Source organism: Sminthopsis crassicaudata, chromosome 1, assembly GCF_048593235.1.
Source record: "Sminthopsis crassicaudata isolate SCR6 chromosome 1, ASM4859323v1, whole genome shotgun sequence".
In the NCBI taxonomy this organism is placed as follows: domain Eukaryota; kingdom Metazoa; phylum Chordata; class Mammalia; order Dasyuromorphia; family Dasyuridae; genus Sminthopsis; species Sminthopsis crassicaudata.
In genome coordinates this window covers 404237607-404259331 of record NC_133617.1, presented here as the reverse complement: position 1 = coordinate 404259331, position 21725 = coordinate 404237607, and the positions used below count along the sequence as shown (strand labels likewise).

The window sequence follows — 21725 nt, the reverse complement described above, 5'->3', positions numbered from 1 at the left end:
GTTTCCAGAGACCTCCATTAAAAGTCCTTTCGACAAAAGCCTACTTAAGAACAAAAGATCCACTTAAGGCTGGGATACTGATTAAAAGTGAGATGCCAAGCAAAGAGTGTAGCCAAGATCCCCACAAAGAAGATTGCTCTGGAGAATCGAAGTTAAAAAAGTAGGACTTTGAGATAGAGAGATTAGCCCAAACCTCTACGTTAGGCATATGTGTAAAATCTCTGTCAATATTTTCTAGAAAAGCATCTCTCCTCTGAACAGATTTTAAAAGAGGGCACTTTCAGGAGACACTTGGGCACAAAATATAGCAGACCTTGGGCATGTCTGATAATCTTGCTTAACAATTTCTCCTAGCTTGTTCACAAGAGACTAAAGAACAATCTTTGTAGCCTAAAAGGTCTAAAAAAAGTTTCACTGGCTTGTCTCTGGTATAAGAAGCTAGCCTAAAGATGTTTAAAACCACCCAGAGGGTAAGAGTATATCTTTGCCAGGGTCTGTTGTAGGATGGACTAGGAGAGGCCAATACAGATTGGCCAGCAGTTTTTCATGTCAAATCTGACTTTTACATTGATGAAACAAAGAAACTCTTTTAAGTTACATTTCTTAAAATGTGGTTAGATGTTCTTACATTCTGAAAGGTTAAAGACTTTATTCTAATAAGATGTGTCTCTAGTAACAGACAGATGACTAGGCTGGATATTCACTTACCCAATGATGGAAAACAGTCATTCAACTAATGACCACACATTTTCAGATAGAAAATAGAAATATTTTATACTTGCATTTTTGCTCATAGCTTTTAATCTGATCACTTGCTCTGAATATAGAAATATGCTATAAGTAGAAAAAAGCAGAAACATGATTACATTAGCTATTTGACTTCAAGTCTGTTGACAACCAATCATACAGTAAAAATTCCACCTCACAGACAGACTCAAGAATAATCAGGAGGGAAACACTGTGTTCAAAGGAACACAACTGGAAAACTGAGTTAAAAGGATCCAATCTTAAGCAGAGGATATGATTGTCCTCCCAACTCTAGTCCAGTTAGACATTCACCTGTAAGTTCAGGATGGTATTCCTCAGAGTAACTTAAGGCATTTCTCTTGAATAGATTACTGACTGAATGATTCATCAGACAATCACATCCACATTCAAAACTCAAAACAATATGTTGTAATCCCAAGAGATTTTAAAAATATTTTAATAGTTTTTATTTACCAGATATATGCACAAGTAATTTTACAACATTGACAATTGCCAAAGAATTACAGAAGCTTGAGATTTAGAATGAAAAAAAAATGTTTACAAATCTTTATGCCCAACATAAAAACAATGAGACCATAATGCACTTAATAAATGTTAAAATAATTTGCTGAATGGGTTTTGAAATAACCATCTTTTGAGAACTTGCAGTTAACCAAAAATCTAACAAACTTCTCTTAGAGTTCTTTGCATGATAAGATTAGAAGGGAAGCAAAAAACTGGGTTTATTATAAAGGGTTATTATAAAGGCCTCATTTCTAAAATATGTAGAAAATTGACTCAAATTTATAAAAATACAGTCCATTCTCTAGTTGACAAGTGGTCAAAGGATATGAACAGATAATTTTCAGATGAAGAAATTAAAAGTATTTCTAGTCATATGCAAAAATGCTCTAAATTACTATTGATCAGAGAAAAGGCAAATTAAGACAACTCTGTGATACCATTACACACCCCTCAGATTGGCTAAGATGTCAGGAAAAGATAATGATAAATGTTAGAGGGGATACGGGAAAACTTGGACACGACACATTGTTGATGGAATTGTGAACTTATCCAACAATTCTGGAGATCAATTTGGAACTACACCCAAAGTGCTACAAAACTGTGCATACCCTTTGATCCATAAATATCTCTATTGAGCCTGTATCCCAAAGAGATCAAAAAAAGGGAAAAGGACCCACATGTGTATAAATGTTTGCAGCAACCCTTTTTGTAATGGCAAGGTACTAGAAACTGAGTGGATACCCATCAGCTAGAGAATGGCTGAATAAATTATAGTATATGAATGTAATGGAATATTGTTGTTTTATAAGAAATGTTCAGCAGGATGATTTCAGAAAGCTTTGGAGAGACTTGCATGAATTGATGCTACATGAAGTGAGTAGAACCATTGTACACAACAACAATAAGATTAAGCAATAATTAATTCTGAAGGATATAGCTCTTTTCCAAAAAATGAGGTGATTCCAGCCAATTCTAGTGGACTTGTGACAAGAGAAAGCTATCTGTAACCAAAGGGAGGCCTGTGAGGACTGAATGTGGATCACAGCATAGTATTTTTACCTTTTTTGTTGTTTGCTTGTTTTTCTCACTTTTTTCCCTTTTTGATCTCATTTTTCTTGTGCAGCATGATAAATGTGGAACTATGTATAGAAGAACTGCACATTTAACATATATTGGATTGGACTGTTTGCTGTCTATGGGAGGGTGTGGGGGAAAGGGAGGAAGAAAAAAATTGGAACACAAGGTTTTGCATGTATTTTGAAAATAAAAAGCTATTATTAAAAAAAGTTCCTTTCATTACTAAGCAGTAAAACTCTTGATACAACATCTTATTTAAATAGATTTTTACCTTTATAAAAACAAACATAGACTTAACGAATAAAATAATTAAAAACAAGTATTCAGTTATTTAAACAGTTACGTTATTAAACATGTGCTATTTCTTTAAATAACAGAAGCAATTTAAAGTTAAAGAAATTTCATTTAACTAGCAATGGGGCCCAGAAAAGGCATGAGCATGAGTGAGATTCTTTCCACCTCTCCCAATAATAGTGAAGCAGGGAATGGCTCAGGCCAGGTTAAGGAGAAGTCCCACCCAGAGAGGGAAGGGTAAAGTATAACCTAACATGTCATTATGCCAACTGATCTAAAATAATGTTATGATACAGTTTCTAAATTTCAGATTACTGCTCCCAATCTTTAATCAAGAATTTTTTTAAAATTATAGCTCAATTGTCACTTGCATTTCCTTTTTTGCATGAAAATTTCATATTCCATACCAAGATCATTTCCTAGGGTTGATGACCATGTTGCCATAAATGATTCTGTGAGTTTTTTCTTCCACTTTCCCAAACAGTAAGGAGTAGGGGGGAGAGCTAACTGATATGAAAATAAAATCCAGATAAAGTTTTTACTTTATCCTTCCTTCCTATACACAATAGTAACCAGTTTTAGTTTTAAAAATTGATTTCAAGATAACTCAAGCTTCTAAAATTAAGCATATAGATGTTAGTTAAGTAATTTTTATTGAAAATTTAACAAAACTGTTAGGGTATAGGACCTGAGAGGGAGTACAGCGATCACCTTGACCTTTGGTGCACAATAAGTTTTCTGCCACATTGCAGAAATGCCCTTGTTGAGCAAGGAGCAGTGATGTGTGACATGGAGACAGGTTTGGTCTGAGGGTCACAGCACAATTGCTCATAAGCAGGGATTCCTTGACAGGGCGCCTCAAGTATAAGCAGGTTGCTGATGTGGATTGGCTCTCCTCCCATTGGCAGATACCATGCATATGCAAAGCCCAAGAGCTGCTTCTCCAAATGGTGATTGGGGATGACCTACTGTTCACATGCTGATCATGCTTGCAAAAGTGTTTATCAACAAGGTTATACAGTATAATAAACTGGAACTCTTTTCACACTTTATGAGTCTCCCATCTCATTCTTCTTGCCTTTGAGATCAAAAGGTTCATATATTTTAAGCTCTCAAGACAGCCACAACATAAAACAAAACTCAAGTCCAGCAAAGCTGACAGAATTTTAAAACATAACTCATACAATTTGTACAACTGCATAATATACAATTTTAAAGAGCAACATAACACCTTAAACATATTTCACCTAGTTAGGAAATACAAGCATGTGATCTCTTTGAGTAAGAGAACTCTGCTTAAATTTCTAGTAATAATATTTCAATTTTGCACACAAAATTCTAAGATTTTATGCCCAGAATAAAACAAGTTCACAATTTTAGCACATACCTGTTAATAGTGATTATCTCACATGATTGTAATAGTAAGAAATTCATCACAGAAAATTCACAATTTATCTTGATATTTAAAGAGATGGTTTTAAGCTACACAGTGCCCATGTTCTATGAAGAGGGAAAGGGAATACCCCTAAAATACAAAGCCAATCCACACAAGGTAGGTTTTTGTTAAATCTCATCACTGTTAAAACTCATTACCAGTTTTAGCTAGTTTTAAACATATTTTCCACATGCTTTTAGTTATATGACAAGTCTCAGTTCTACAGTTTCAGAAAGAACCATTACTTATCAATTAGTATTTACTAAATTTCATAGCAAATGAGTTTCCTTTTTGAGTTAAAGAAGAAACAGGATAATTGGTGCCAAATAACTTAATGATTAATCTCAAAACTACCAGAATCTGATAAAAATGTTTTTAGCAGTTCTATAACTTTAATTAACTAACTTTATTTCTGTAGATCTAACTTGGCTAGTGCTGGGTTCACAGAAAGTCAAGCTTTTTCCCTTTTTCAAGTGGGAGTTAGGAATGTTAATAAAACTTTCCCTGGGTTTTTTCTAACTGTACTCCTTAGAAGTTTTTCTTTCTGGATGCACTTATGACATTTTGCAAACACAGAGGTGCACACAGACAAAATGAAAAGACAAATGCTATTAAAATAATTCAAGGTGTACTTAAGTCAGATACTTGCTTGAACCCCTAACCAGAGTCCTCTGAGTTCCTTCTTCCTCTCATTTGGCTGAAAAGATCTAATTAAAAGCAATTTGCAAGAATAACAAAAGGAAGAGATTCTGAGAGAGAGCTGGACCTCTCACATTTTCATTCTCTTCTGCAAAGTAAGCCCAATTATTATAATTTAAAGACCCTTTCTCAGGCAATTTTCCTGGTCCCCAAGATTGTACTTGGACCAAGCAGTTTTACAAAGAAAGATGAGGTGCTTCCATTGATATTCCCTCCCAAATAGTTCCTAGAGAAGAAATCCAATGTCTGATGAGACATCGGAGGGGCAAGTCTATAGGAAGGCCTTGCCCCATTTCTCACAACCTATCTCCTATTTTTCAGTTTCCTAAAGGATAAGGAAACTATGAGAAGGAAAGCAAAAAATAGTAGCTAACTAAAAGGCATCCCTTTCCAAAAGCCCATCTATGTACCCAGCTGCCCAAGAGCTAGGGAATACACTGCCACCAGGAATCTTGGGCCTCCTGCAGGGTCTGCCATGGGTGAAAGGAATTAAAAGAATGCACCTGTCTTATGTGACTCAAAGAAAATCCAGGTCCACAAAGGGGACCTCCCAAGTCAGAGATACTTTTAAAGTCACAAAAGCAATTTAGCTTTACATAAAATTTGAGGCTTAGCTAGCAGGCTAACAGCTTGTAAAAGAAAGATAAGGAAGATCCTATTTTAGGACAAATAAGGAACAATAGATAAGAATAGAGCAGAAATTTTTTAGGGAGCAGAAATTCTAGGGACAAGGGTTAGAGGTCTCTATCTTCCTCTGGAATTGTGGCTGCTTCAAGCTAGAAGGGAGTAGAACTCATCACATGGATAAAGTTTACATTTTACAACTAAAATGAATCTTATATAACAAAGAGAGCTATCTTTCTGACCACATGGCAAGAACTTGTAAAGTAATAAAACTCATTTTCTGGGAACTGAGGATCCTGAAGCTTATCATTTTTTATTCAGCTACTAAAATCCCAACAATATTGAATGGTCATTCTGATTTCTTAGGGCTGAATTAGTAATGATAATTTTAGGAGGTCATCAGAAAAGGCAATTTTCTAGAGGGAACTCAACTATAATAAGATCTGGAATTCCAACTGCCATTCTGCATTTACTGATTTAGCAGGACCTCTAATTTAAATTGATAACTTTTCATCAAATGTCAGCACAGAGCACATGAGACTGTCCAGGCAGGATCACAGATCTAGAGCATGATTAATTTTCAGGACTCTGTTGCTCCACGTATATAATTACTCCCTAAAAATCCATATGGAAGATTACAATTTTTAATGGAAAAGGGAGAAAAGTTTAATTAGGGTTAGTTCTATGTGAATTTAAGCAAAGTGAATGAAAACCAACTTAAGATACTTAATCTAAGTGGGAATTAGATTATTGTTCAGAATTAATCTAAAAGGGAAAAATATAATTATGATGTTTCTATGGCACATATCTATCAGTGGCAAAAATTTTTAATATACATTGTTATAAATGTTTACAAAAGATTACTTTATCTTTCACTCAATATAAATGATTTTTGTTGCAAAGGTTTATGCAAGAAGAACCAGTTTTTCAGGAATGGAACAAATTATTTATTAGATACAATTTTGTCCCATCTTCCTCAATAATTTAAGGGTTCTCTATTCCATGGCCTATTCATGTTATATAGAACAGGCTTTGTATGGCAGCTATAATTGCAGGATAACTATACTCAGATGGAACAGTTTACTCCGAAAAGCAACTCTATTCCCACACTTTGCATAGGGTTATAAGAACTCATTTATACATAATCACGAGAAGGTCTTCTACTTATGCCATGATAAACTGTACACAAGGAATACATTAGGATATTCCAGGCATTTCATTTGGTCTTTTTAAATTTCTAGTGACCATGGAATCATATCACCCTATATATACAAGTATAAGACCTACCCTGAATGAAGCACTTGGGAGGAAAAACTTTGGTATATTTACAACTTCTAGTTAAGTTTTCTAAAGACTATAGTACTCAATGTCAGTGAACTATCATAAATCTTCCCCTATCTAGGATACCATGCTAATGATAATGCATTTATTAACCAAAACATCCCACTATGTTATTTCCCCCACTGAGACCTAGTTAATCTTATTCCTCAATGTTCTCTTTTTTCCTGCTCCATAAGCTCTGAATCTCTACAATCCTGTAGCTTGACTTGCTACTAGCACATTATATATTACATCAGTCCATTTCAAATATATTAGTTCTTAGATCATTTACTGTGCTTGAAAGCCAGACAAAGTTTATGATAAAGGGGAAATTCCAGATTCCCCAATATTAAATGAAATGGAAGGGCTACAAACAGGAGGATTGTGCTTCAGAATCCAACAGAAACCTTTAAATGTCAACATTCATTACAAATCCCTTAACATATCCTGGACCTCAGATGCTGTGATGCTTGGCAGCTGGGTCTTCAAGGTCTGGAGGGAAAAGACTTATTGCCTGCCTTAAAAAAAAAAAGAAAAAGAAAAAAGAAAAATATTATCCTACTATTATACCATGTAAGCCAATCACACAGTGCCCTAAATTGTGTTTTCAGTTTGTAATTATTCAATCTGATGGAGTCTATCCTCTCAATTCTTTGACGTAATATAGATGCCAACAGAATACAAAAATTGTCCACTTGTTCTCCCTCACTCCAACTATCTGATCAGCCCATCTTTTCTGGCTATACACCTCTCTAATATATTCTTGATGCTACCTTTCCTTTGCAATTGACAAAACTAGTTAATAACCACCATCTATCTCTCTGTTGCTTTCTGGGTAAGACCAATTTAAATTCACTGAACACTGTGGTATACATGCCTTATAGCCATATTGCAATACCAGGATATTAGCAAATGAAAAGCACTGACTGGTATCAAGCTCAGGAATCCTCCTGAACTTCCCAATGAGAATCATAATTACTTAAAGCATTCATTCAAATTTTCTACAAAGGAAAAACCAATAAGATAAAGAATGTTTATATAGTTGAATGGTTAACCCATAGAGTTCAGTATGTATATCTTGGATACTATGAATGAGTAATGAACCATATCTATAGTTAAACTGCTTAGGAAATTGCTTTTAATGTTCTAAGATTCTCTATGAAAAAATAAAAGACCCACTAAATTTTTTTATCTAATGATACTTCTAGTTGTGAGCCTAAGAAAATAAAACTGAAGAACTAAGAGACCAGTAGGTCTAAGTTTTTTTAATTTTCCATCTATTTCAGAGAAAAAAGTCTCCAGACTTTTTCTCCAAACTAGTCCTTAGCTCCATCTGCATCCAGGGCCATGTCCATTCATTGTGATATATCTCTGGGCACTAGTTCCAAATGGCTCCAGAGGAAAACGTAAGTTTGGTAATTTTGCACAGTCTCTCTTCACTTATTTCAATCTAATTCACTTTGCAAATCATGGTATCACCTCTTTTATGTCACAGTCTTTTTCAAGAATGAAAGGCAGATAAAAAACAATAGCAACAATAACTACTTTAACTCGACAATCTCAATTTGACTCCTCAAACCTTGTTTAACTATCTCTTCCAGTTTCCCCTTCTCCCAAGCATATTCAATGCTCTCCAGTCCCCCTCTTCTTTATCTTTAGTAAAGTGCTAATTACATGACATATGCAGAGGTATAAATGAGCATATTTTCTTTAATCAGTGGTTATACTGCATCACTCTCCTCCACTCCTTCTGTATATATCTGATGAACTTTGATCCAGCAAAACTAGTTCCCACTATAGACTTTCCTTTTTCTCCCAGTGGTTTCCAAACTTACAAACATGGATCTAATGAGACAATACATGTAAAGCATTTTGCAAACCTAAAATCCTATATAAATATCTGATATTTTTTAATCTGGTATCAGAGATTCATATTTGACTCTTCTCAACAATCACTAAGTTCTCCTGAGCCTTTAAAAAAATTTGTCTCTTTCCATCCCCATTACTATATAATAGCATATTGTTTATCCAAGAAAAACTATGGTTACATAGTTTCTTTTTAAATTGTTTTTCTTGTATTGTACCTAGACTATATTGTAACACATGTAAAATGTATGGTATTGCCTGTCGTCGGGGGGAGGGAATAGAGGGAGGGGGGGTAAATTGGAAAAATGAATACAAGGGATAATATTATAAAATATATATATATATATAATAAAAAAAAAAAGATTACAAGGTAAAAAAAAAAAATAAATTGTTTTTCTTTAAAAACAACTTAAGCATGAATTCTTATCAAAAGAGCTTTGAAAGTCTAAATAAAATCATTAGTTCTTCTTGTCCACATACTTATTCATCATTTTCAAAGAACTTTAAAAATTAAGAATGGTATTATTTTCCCTTTCAGAAACCATGTTAATTTTATTCAACTGATTACACAGAATCATAGAATTTCAAACGAAAAGAAAACACAGAGATCATCTAGTCCAGCCTCCATCATAATGTGGGGGTACTCTTTCAAGAAAGGAATAATCTGTAATATGCAGCCAACCAGTTTCTGGCTGAACATTTCCAGAACTAAGAACTTGACTACTTGGATGAGGCAGCACAATCTATTATTGGACAGCTCCAACTGTTAAAAGTGTGTGTGGGTGGATGTGTGGGTGGGTGTGGGTGTGTGCAAGCATACGCACATATAACATTCTTTACCTTTCTGCAACTTCCACCTACTGGTCCTAGTTTTTTTGTCTTCTGAAATAACAACAACAACAACAACAACAAAAAATCATTCCTTCTCCTGACAGCTAACAAGTATGTAGTCTACTTCTCCCAACTTTTCCCTAATGACATAGTTTCTAGATACTTCCAATTTTTGTTACATTTCAAATGCAGTGTATGTATACATTGTATTTAACATATACTTTAATATATTTAATATGTATTGGTCTACCTGCCATCAGGGGGGGTGGGAGGAAGGAGGGGAAAAATTGGAACAAAATGTTTTATAACTATCAATGCTGAAAAGTTATCCATGCATATATCTTGTAAATAAAAAGCTATAATAAAAAAATTTCAAATGCAGTTTAGTTTCTTGGTGTCCCACCTGAAAGTATGAAACCCAGAAATGGACACAATACTCTAAATGTAGCCTGAATAATACAGAGTATCACAGGACTATTACCTCTTTTATCATAGGCATCATACTCATACTTGGTAGACATTGAATAAATGTTTATTAAATTGAGTTGATAGTTTTTAATAAGCAATTGCCTCAGACTTTTGATTCATATTAAACTTTTATAAAATCAAATAAAACTCTTGGCTCTTTCCCTAAATGAATTGCTGTTAATATAACATATAACAAAAATCAGTATTCACTGAAAACTATATTTGCATGTATTTTGAAAAATAAAAAGCTATTTTAAAAAGAATGAAAAAAATCAGTATTCATAAGATTATAGAATTGGAAGGGATTTTATGGATCATCTAGTGTTGGGTCAGCAAACTATGGCCTGAAGATGAAATCTAGCTAATAGCCTATTTTAGTATGGCCTGTCAATGGTTTTTACATTTCTAAACACAATATCTTATTTAAAATTATAAAAACCATTCTTACCTCATGGTTTTACAAAAAAAGGCAGTGGCCAATACCTGATCTAGTACAATCCTCTCATTTTTCAGAGGAGGAAACTGAGGTCCAGTAAGCAATTTGTTACAGATTATATGTGTTCAATCATGAAAAACATATTACCATATTAGTCATGTTGTGAAAAAAAGACAAGCCCAAAGGAGGAAAAATACAGAAAGTTAACAATAGTATCCTTTGATCTCTATTAAGACTCCATCAGTTCTTTCTCTGAAGGTGGACGAATTTAAAGAAAAACACTGACAAACTAAACTTCATTCTGGAAGAATGATGTGAAAGGAACAGTTGAAAAAACAAGAATATTTGGCTTAGGGAATAGACACCATAAATAAAAAAATGAATGAATGAGTAAATAGAAAGATAGATAAATGGATAGATAAATAAACAAATGGAGACAATAACTATAGCACTTGGTGGTGTCTTCTGACACAGGGTAATAATATAATTATTATGAGAATAATTGGAATTTATTAAAAACAACATAGTAAAAAGGTATGATCATAGAGCTAAGAAGACTTAGATTCAACTCCTTCCTCTAATATGTGTGTGATATGTATATCAATATAATATGTAATTATAAATGGCATATCATAAAAGTTGGTCATGTAGCTTTTACTTCAGCACTTCCAGTGTTAGTAAGCTCACTATTTGTTATCATTCTTCAGTCATTCAATATTATCAAATTCTTTGTGACTTCTTGGATCATACTGTCTATGAGGCTTTTTTCTCAGCACAGACACTTGCCACTAAAATTTAGGGAAGCTTCTTTCATTATTGGGTAGCTCTAATTATTAGAAAAGTCTTACCTTATCTTACCTTCCTGTAATATACATAGTATATATATTACACACACACACAAATACATACATATATATGTGTTTATATATGTACATATATATATATATATATATATATATTTTTAAAGTTTGTAAAGCACTTTGAATACATTATTTTACTTAAAACCTTTGAAGTAGACAATCCTATCTACAATTTACAGCTATGGAAACTAAATCTCTGGGGTTAAGTAATAATTTGCCCAATATAGAGAAGCAGAATTTGAATCCAACTTTTCCTGATTCTTTCTTGGTGGCCTTCGAGCCATTATATCATACTACTCCTTACATGCTAAGTATTCAATTAAGTACCTGCTGAATGAACCTTCACATATCTGAAGAATGGTCATGGAGAAGAGAAGATTTATTCAGTGATACTTCAAAGGGTAAAAAATAAAGGGATTAGATTTGTATTTCTAATGACATTTCTAGTTCTAAGTCCTAAAATCCTAAGTCATATGCATGATTACTTGACTGCTTCCTATAATTAATAATGTGGTTTCTCTGAGACTCTCCTTCCATCAAATAATAATGCTCCAAGTTGGGGAGGAAAAGAAATGCAACTCTGTCCCTTTCTAGTTCAAGGCTCATTTTTTTGCCAAGACAAAGGAAAAGGGAGCACAAAAACCCTTCCAACTTCCAATTTGAAATTGTTATTGTTTTTCTTCTTCTTCTTCTTCCTCCTCCTCCACTTCTACTTTTCTTTTTTCCTTTTTGGCTATTGATGATCTAGGATTTTAGTGGCTGTGGCCATAGTAGCATCAGCTCTCACCTTTAATTTGTTCCATGCCACAGCAGTCTCCTTCCACCCTGCCAAGTTTAGTTAGCTCCAGTATTATCCATCTATTTCAAGCTCTAATTTTCTCAGTTCTGAATCAATGTTTCAATTCCTCATTACTCTCAATTCTTTGTAAAGACTTATTTTGTTTAAATTGTGCCTGTCCTGAAACATATTTTCATTTTATAACATTGTTGTTGTAGCACAGCCTCCAGTAATGTTTTGCTTAGTGTCCTATTTTCATAGAATCAATTCTTGTCATTGGGTGGGGTATGCCTGTATCAACTTGTTCTAAATCTTGTTTCTCTAACAGTACTGCTGCTCTTGCTTCTATCTTTAGGCTATAATTCTTCTTATATGGGATGCTACATTAAATTTTCTTTAGATACTGCTTTATTAAATAACCTCCCTGCTAATAAGTAGCTATTATTATTCCATCAAATACAAACTCCCCAGTGTGTTCTTAAAGATTCTTAACCAATGAGCCCTCCTTTCCATTCCAATCTAAGTGTTTAGTCACCATTTATGAACAGAAAAGGTTGATGGGAATGGGGAGAAAAACAAGAAGAAAAAAAAAGGGGTTTCAAGACTGACAAAAGATGATTAAAGGATAGGGATACCAAGGACAAGAAGTTAAAAATGTTAATGGAACATCCAAATAGCCTAAAAAGACAGTGTGAAAGGGCTAGGCAGAAGATGTAAATTAAAGAACAACAGTGGTATTTGCTATCAACTAAGTAAACAAGGTGGAAGGATAGTGATACCACAGTAAGTTTAAAATGTCAAAGGAACATTTTACATTTAAAAGGAGAGAAAGAAGAGAGAGAGAGAGAGAGAGAGAGAGAGAGAGAGAGAGAGAGAGAGAGAGAGAGAGAGAGAGAGAGAGAGAGAGAGAGAGAGAGAGAGAGAAAGAAAGAAAGAAAGAAAGAAAGAAAGAAAGAAAGAAAGAAAGAAAGAAAGAAAGAAAGAGATATCTAAGAAGAATGAAGTAAGCAGCATAACTTCTAAAAAGCTGAAAGTCTAAAGAGTTTCAATATACAAGGAGTGTCAACACTAGCAAAGACAGAAGTGAGGTCAAGACAGCTGATTATATATGGGCTTTGGCCAGGAAGAAGTCATTAATGACTAGAAGCACTAGTTTCAAATGCACAAGAAGGACTGCAGCCAAATTACAGAAACTTGAGGAAAAAAACAAGTAGTAATAAATGGGGGGAAACGCAGATTACTCGTCTGAAAAGTTTAAAAGATTAGGGGAAATGAGTTGATAGTACCTTCCTTGGTAATATTCACAAAATGTACTAAAACTTTTAAAATCAAATATGATAAACATAAGTTTAGACTTCTACACAGAATTTAATTAATTCTGAACAGAGTCCATACGCAATCTCCAGGACAATACTGAAGGTTGTTTTTGCTGTGGTTGTAATAAGCAAAAAAAAGTGCAACCAGAATTTAGAAACATATTTATCCGGATAACAAAGAGAGCATTTTCTTCCAGACGATCCCACTCCACACTCTACCCTCCCTTTTTACCAATTATCTAGATTTCCTTTTTAAAACTTGGGTCAACCGGAGTTGTGCCCCCAAAATGTCTTTCACTTTTCAGACAGTAACTTTTGAACATTTTCTGTTTCTGTCTCTCCCTTCCATCCCTCCCTCCCTCCCTCCCTTGCCCCCCCCCCCCCGCAAGGTTTACACATTTATTATTGGTCACCCTGCCGCAGTGTCCCCAAAACGCATTTCCACTTTAAGACGGCACCTTGAGCCTACAGAAACACAGCCCCGCCAGAGCGTTAATTTCACGCCCGGCAGGGTACCTTTCGGGTAGATCACCACTCCGGCTCGCGGTCGGTTGCCTGCCCCCTGGGCACACAAAGGGAGCAGTAGAACTCGCAGGAAGATTTCAGCACTTTCACTAAGTCTGGGATCCCGCAGCCCCGACTCCCCGACTCCCCCCCGCTGTCCCTGCTGCAGGGCTGCGTGCCTTCCAGGCTCGCGCCCTCGGGAGACCCACAGGAAACTTTGGGGCTCGGCGCTGCACGCACACACACACTCCCACTCTATGTCGGCTTCTCAGAGACCGTTAAGGACGAGGCAGGCGCGGGATGGGTAAAAGTCACGGCGTCCTCCCACTCCGCTCAGCTCCTCCGGAGTTTGGGGAGGAATCCGGCGCCCCCGCGCTCTCCACGGCCGGCCGCCATCGCCCGTCCACTTCCTCCGCCTCCCGCGCCCCGGCCGGCAGCGCCGGGACCGTGGTGGGGGAGGGGGCGCCGAGGCCGCGCGCGGGTCAGAGGGTCAAGGAGTCCCGGCTCGTTCGGGGCGCGATCTTACCTGCGACACCAGCGGAAGAAGGGTCTGCTCCACCGAGCGAGTTTTGATCTCCAGTCCAGAGTCAAAGCCAAAGCCCGGGAAGTTTAGTGAGGAAACCCCCAAGCCTCCACCGCCGCCACTGCCGCCGGGAGAGGTGGCCATGGTGGTCCGCGACGGCGGAGCAGGCCCGCGGCTCCGCAACTCCCCACACTCCACCACAGCCCAGCCGTCACACCGCCGCCGCTGCCGCCCCCGGCGCCACCAAAGCCGCTGCGCCCGCTGCGCTCCGCCCTTGCCCCGCCCCCCGCCCGGCTCGCGCCGCCCGCCCGCCCACCCCGCCTAGCCTCGGGGACCGGGTGGGGGAGGAGGGGCCCCGCGCGCCAACTGAGGGGGTAGTCCGGGAGAGGAGAGAAGCGGGTCTAACTAGACCCTCCTCCCGCCGCCGCGTTTCCTCCGGCTTACCTGCGTGAAGGTCCCGCAGGCTTCGCTCACCTAAGGTGTCAAGGTCCTAGGTAACCCCAGAGATAGTCATTCCACAGAGCCTGGTCAAAACTGCCTTAATCGAAGCACCCGGGATGGTCCCGAAGGAGATCAAAGAGCATTTACCACTAGGGCCAAGCTCTACCTGGAAAGTATTTTCTGCATTCGTTTTTCTGGGTGTTTCCAAGAGTGCCTCCAGTTCACGTTTCAACATAGTTTGGTTTAATTTATTCCTGGGGAAAACCATACCCTCTGGCTTCTCAAATACCTTTGTTATACACACCCTAACGGGGGCTGAAGGAAAAGTTATTGATTCACTCATCTTACAAATATTTGAACTCCAAGGGTGTAGGAAGGAAAGAAAAAAAAGGAGAGGAGAGAGAAGGGAGGGAGGGAGGGAAGGAGGAAGGAAGGAAGGAAGGAAGGAAGGAAGGAAGGAAGGAAGGAAGGAAGGAAGGAAGGAAGGAAGGAAGGAAGGAAGGAAGGAAGGAAAAAAAGAGGAGAGAAGGAAGGGAGGAAGGAAGGAAGAAAGGAAAAAAAGGGAAAAAAAGAGGAGAGAGAAGGAAGGAAGGAAGGAAAAAAAGAGAGAGAAGGAAGGGAGGAAGGAAGGGAAAAAAAGAGGAAAGAGAAGGAAGGGAGGAAGGAAGGAAGGAAGGAAGGAAGGAAGGAAGGAAGGAAGGAAGGAAGGAAGGAAGGAAGGAAGGAAGGAAGGAAGGAAGGAAGGAAAAAAAGAGGAGAGAAGGAAGGGAGGAAGGAAGGAAGAAAGGAAAAAAGGGAAAAAAGAGGAGAGAGAAGGAAGGAAGGAAAAAAAGAGAGAGAAGGAAGGGAGGAAGGAAGGGAAAAAAAGAGGAAAGAGAAGGAAGGGAGGAAGGAAGGAAGGAAGGAAGGAAAAAAAAGAGGAGAGAGAAGGAAGGGAGGAAGGAAGGATGGAAAAAAAAGAGGAGAGAGAAGGAAGGGAGGAAGGAAGGAAGGAAATGGAAGTAACATTTGTTTTTGTAGACTAGAATAATTCCTTCGCAAGCTGTTTATTATAAAGGTGTTGGATGGAAGAATCTTTAGAGTCTCTTCTAGCTTGATTTAAGTCGAGCTAGATAGAAGACATTTTTGGTATATCCAGTTAAAAGGTTAGACCTGGAAAAGGGGAGTCAATTTCTTAGACTGAATCCCTGTAATCTGGTAACTTCCCTGTAAGAGTACTTTCCCTATTGCAAAGCCAGTTGGAGATCGAGAGCAGCAGCGAAATGGAAATGTGAATGGAACACTTGTCCTAAAGTGAGGAAGACCTTGAATTGAAATATTGCCCCAGACACTTACTAGCTATGTGATCCCCGATTAAATCCCTTAACCTCCTTCAATCTCGGTTTCCTCTTCTAGTTATTACTACAGGTCAAGGATCCAAGGTTCTAAGCAACAAGCAAAATAAATACAGTACACTTTTATTTAGTAATTTTTTTAATTTTTAAAATACCAGGTTAATCAGTTCTAGAACCCCAGTTTCTTTTAGTTTCTTTTCTTTATATAAATTATATGTGTGTGTATTTGTTTTAATCTACCAAAATCTGACTTCTCCTCCTCTTCTCCCAACTCTCTTACTATTAAGAACACAAGAAAATCAAAAGTTATTACAAATATGTAGAATCAATGAAGACAAATTTCCACACTGGCTACATTAAAAAAAAAAAAAAAGTTTTATGTCTCAGTCCTTCACCTGTCTTATCAGGATGTAAGTAGCCTGCTTCATCATTAGACATCTGGAATTTTATTTGGTTATTACATTGCTAAGAATTTAGCACAATTATATTTAAATACAAAATAATAATAAATATATTCCATCATATTTAAACACATAACTTATTTATTCAGTCTACAATTTATGTAGACTTAGATTGCCATTCTTTTCCACCTCAAAAAAACTATAAATATTTTTGTGCATCCTTAGCCTTTGTCTAGGATTTACCTTCCCTTTAATTTACCCACACCCTTTTGTTCCTATTTTCTTGTTTAGTGAAATGTCTTTCTGTACCCACCACTGTCTGGGTATAGTCTTCCTTCTTTTGATCTGTTCAGATGAGAGTGAAATTCAAATCCCAGTCACCTCCTTATTTGTTTATATAGATACCTACATTCGCACTCTGCTTATTTGAGATAATTTCTTGAATCTTCCTTTCCTTTCTCCCCCACAGTAGTATATTTTTATTCCCTTCTTTTTATTCTTAAAATCACCAATACATAACTGTTTTCAAGCCCTCTCTAATTGAATTCCCTATATGAATTCTGATAATGACGGTGATCAGAGGGGACACATCATTTTATGCTTATTTAGCCTTTTATTATTGTTCATTCATACTAACTTTTTATATTTCTCTTCCCTCCTAGATTTGAACTTCAAAGTTTCTCCACAGCTCTTTTTTTTTTTTATCAGAAATACTTGGAAGTCTTTTATTTCATTAAAAATCCATTTCCCCCATAGCATTATACTCAGATTTGCTGGGTAGGTTATTCTTAACTGTAAGCTCCTAGTCTTTGCCATCTGGAATATCATATTTCAGGCTCTCTATTCCTTTATAATGGTGGCAGGTAAATCATGTGTCATCCTGTCTGTGGGCTCTTCAGTACTTGAATACTTTCTATTTGGCTGTTAGCAGTATTTTTTTAACTGACCTGGAAGCTCTGGGTTTTGGCTGTCATGTCCCTGAGAGTTTTCATTTTGGAATTTCTTCTAGGTGGTAGCTGATAGATTCTTTCTATTTCTATTTTCCCCTCTGGTCTAAGAGATCTGGTCAGTTTTTCTTTAAGATTTTCTGAAATAGGGCAGCTAGATAGCACAGTGGATAGAATACCAACCCTGAAGTCAGGAGGAACTGAGTGTCAGAGGAATCTGGCCTTAGAAACTTAACATTTCTTAGCTGTGTGACCCTGGGCAAGTCACTAAACCCAATTGCCTCATAAAAACCAAACAAAAACAAAAACAATAAGATTTCCTAAAATATGCTCTACTTTTTCTGTCATGGCATTCAGATATCCAAAGTTTCTTAAATTTTTTCTCCAGAATCTTTCCCAGGTTTGTGCTATAAGATGCCTTACATTTTCTTTATTTTTTTCAGTCTTTTGACTTTGTTTTAGTTTTGACTTTTGTTTTGGTCTTTTGACTTCTTGTTGCTTCATATAATCATTAGCTTCTTTTTAATCCATTTGAATTTGGGGTTAGTTTGTTGCTTGGATAAGGTCTTTTGAATCTCTTGTGACAAGCTATTAATGAGTTTTCTAATTCTTTTATAATTCTCATTCCTTTTACAATTTTTCCCCTCAGGAAGTTAGAACTCCTGGGGTCAACTGGCCCCTAAAGTAATGAAAGATCATTGACACAGGAAGATTTTTTTTTTAAAGGTCAATGAGAGTATATAGATTTGTGTGGTGGGAGAGACCCTACATTGGGGTCTGACAACCTGCAATAATAATCATGTCCTGAAAATGGCAAATAATGGAAAAGGGGAATCCTACAAAGCAGTGGTAGAAAGTGTCTGTAGTGTAGAACCTAGAATACATCCCCTCGATGATTTGAATAGATGAAGAATACAGAGAAGGAATGACCAGATGATTATACGGGTCACGAGTCAGAGTGAGGATCTAGAGTAAACAAGTAATGGTCTAGCTCAGGACAATTTTCAGGCTGAGATAGCCAGGATATTTTGGGACTTGTATTTGTAGCACAGGGATTTGTCATCAGACTGTGAAAGACCCAAACTATCTTTCTAGCCACTAGCTCTTATCTGGCTAAGCATCAGTTTATATCCTAATACTTTTATTCATTAGCAAAATATTATTTTGTCCAATGATACAATATTAATTACAATTAAATACAATTAATAGAATATTAAATATAAAAGAATAATAGCAGGTAGGTTTTTTTTAAAAAACACCTTGAAGCATTGTCCTATAGTGCCTAACTATTTTCTGTAATAAACTTCACTGATCACTATGTTTGGCCTCCTTAAGTATGAAGTATTCTGTATTACCTGGTAGCAAAAAACTTCTAAGTTGCAATGCAATATAATTGCCTTTAAAAATAAAAAAAAATCTGTGTAACTCAAAATAAAATTAAAAAAAAACATTTTCCCCTCAAATGTTTTTCATTCCATTTATAAACACATTTTTAAAAAATCTTGCTTGATCTTTTCCAAGGATTTCTAGTTGAGTTTGTATCCAAGCTATGTTTTTCTCTGTGGCATTGCTTTTAGATGTTTTAAGTCATTCTCTTCTTCAGTTTGTATTCTTATACATTCCTGCTCATTTTGTTGGGCTTCTTCCACCCCCCTCACATTCTTGCAGCTTACTTTCTGACTTCAGATTTCATATTAGAATAAAGTTATGCCTCACTTATGGAGAGATGGGCTGGGCTGGCCCTATTACTACTTTCTTGAGTATTGCATTATTAAAGAATCTCATGGACAGTCTGGAGACTTGCAAATTTTCAGTGCTCCCAAAGTGGTCTGATTTAGGACAAAAAAAAGTTTTCTATCTTCCTGGTCTGAGCTCTGCAAATTCCTGAGTTGGGTTTGGATCTGTGCAAGAGTAGATTGCTATTGGACTCTGCCCCTGTTAGCCAACTGGAAAGCTTTGTTGGTTCAGAGTGGCAAAATTGTAGATTTCTCTTTAGTCTGGGATTCCTGTAAATTATTGCAGGTTATTCTTGATTATTCTTGTGCACACTGGACTAGATTCTGAAAGTGAGACAGGACTCTACTTTTAGTCTGAGGACTCAGCCCCGTTCTGGCTACTGCTGCTTTGGCTTATGAACTTTCTCTACTGCCAAGAGGCTCCCTATCCAGAAATGCTATTACTCTGTGTAAGTCCCTTGTGGAGGAATAGAGAAGTCTATAGTGAGTGAATATCAGAGCTGGGAGAGGAATGGAATGAGCATGGTTGCCTGGGCATTTCCTTAAAATGAGGATCCTTTTAGGAGAAATTCACCAAACAATGGAGGGATACAGAGCAATGGAGAGATTTTCAAGGGTGAGAAAATTACAGAGTAGAAGCATATTCCAAAGGTGAGAGCTGCTAGGATAGAGCTGGGAGAGGAATAAATTATATCTTGAGTTAGCTAAAGATTTTTATAGAAGGTATTTCATGGGCAAAAATTAATGTAATTGATGAGAAAACTCGCTATAGGAATAGAGGATTATGTGAAGGAATAATAGGATCAGCTTGTCAGAAAAGTTTGGACTTAGGTTACAGGAAGTCATCATGAATCCTTAAGCTGTGAAACTTACTCACCACTAGTGGTGAATTTTTTTTTCTTAAAGAGAATGTGTCTGTTTGTTGTCATTCTGATAAGTTAATAAGAGGAAGGGTTATAGCTGTAGCTCAGGAAGGTCTCAGACTCCCTCTAGTTCATGGCCTGCTAATTTTATAGATGAGGAAACCGAGGCTCATGACCAAGGTCACAGAATTGGAAGCCAGAGCTGTCTGATTCCAAAACCAAAATTCTTTCTACTGTATCTTGTAAGGGGAAGGTTTATGTTTTGTCAATACCACATTGTTTAGCAATTTGTTCTATGTTTTTCCTATATTGCAATATTGTTTCATCTGTATAATTCTTGTCTCAATAAAACAGCAATTTCCATTTGGCTGGTCTCACTGCTTCAAGTCTCTTTTCACCTCAGTCCCTCTTCTATTCATCGATCAAACTGACCTTTCTAAAGCATAGATCTAATTAACTACATCAGCCCCTTTCCCTAGCCCATTCAATAAACTCCAATGACTCCCTATCACCTGAAGTATCAATTTAAAAATCATGTTTGCATTTAAAGCCATTTATAATCTGCCCCTTTCTATCTTTCTAGCCTTTTTTAGCCTTACTTCTCTCCACATACTCTGGTCCAGTGGCACTGGCTCCTTGCTATTCCCTCCCACTTTACACTCCATCTTCTTACTACCTGTATTTTCATTGACTGTCCCTCATGCTTAGAATTTTCTCTTATTTTCTCCTTGTTTCCTTGGCTTTCTTCAAGCCTTAGATGAAATCCTTTCTTCAAGAAACCTTTTTCCAATCCTCCTTCAAACTAGTGCCTTTCCCCCTAGGATTACCTCTGTTAGATTATCATCTCCTTCAAAGCAGGGACTCATTTGCCTTTCTTTGTAACCCCAAGACTTAGCATAGTCCTTGGTAGATAGTAGATATTTGTTTGTTCACTTGAGTTTAGGGGAGGGACTGTATTTTCACTGTTGTTTTAATATCAGCTATATACTTCTACTATAGCCACAGCAAAAGAACTCTATTCCCTTGAGAAGTAATCAGGGAATTTATTGAGCTACAAAGTTTCCTTATCCTAGTAGAATAAAGCAAGCAACCAACAAGTATTTATATTAAGTATTTACTATGTACTAAGTACAGGGAATATAAAGACAAATAAGAAACAATTGTTACCATCAGGAACATATTTGTTGTTATTCCTTCAGAACCAATTCTTTGTGACTTCATGAAATAACTGTCCATGGGGTTTTCTTGCCAAAGATAATGGAGTGATTTACCATATTCTTCTACAGTTTATTTTACAGATGAGGAAAGTGAGAAAACAGGGTTAAGTGACTTGTCCAGGGTCACACAATAAGCTCATCTTCCCGACTCCAGGCTTAGTACAATATCCAGTGAGCCACTGGAAATATATTAAATTTTATCATAAAGAGGCTGTTTTAAAATGTTTCACTGAATAGCCATCAGTTATAGTTAGTTAAGTCTTAAGTGAAGAAAACTATCTCTTTTCTTCTCCAAAGTGTTCAGAACTCTATTCTAGAAAAACTCTGTCCTATTCATATAGATTTAAGATGTCCAGGGCAAAATCAAAGTCAAGACCTTTTAAAGAATGGGCCTCAGTTTCCTTATATGTAAAATGAGGAGTATTTGGATTACATGATTTCTGATATGTAATTTACCTATGATTTGATAATTTTATGTTCATG

The 21725-nt window shown here is 36.7% G+C and overlaps 1 protein-coding gene across 1 annotated transcript in view; it reads right to left on the bottom strand.

Annotated features, from left to right (window-relative positions):
- The window catches only part of CTNNAL1 (catenin alpha like 1), a 99361-nt gene extending 84789 nt beyond the window's left edge, over window positions 1–14572 (bottom strand). Inside the window, exon 1 of the mRNA XM_074280064.1 lies at window positions 14307–14572. Within this exon, the coding sequence (XP_074136165.1) occupies window positions 14307–14447 (141 nt within the window). The 5' untranslated portion in view covers window positions 14448–14572. The remainder of the gene's footprint in view (window positions 1–14306) is intronic.
- Between the last annotated feature and the right edge of the window lie 7153 nt (window positions 14573–21725).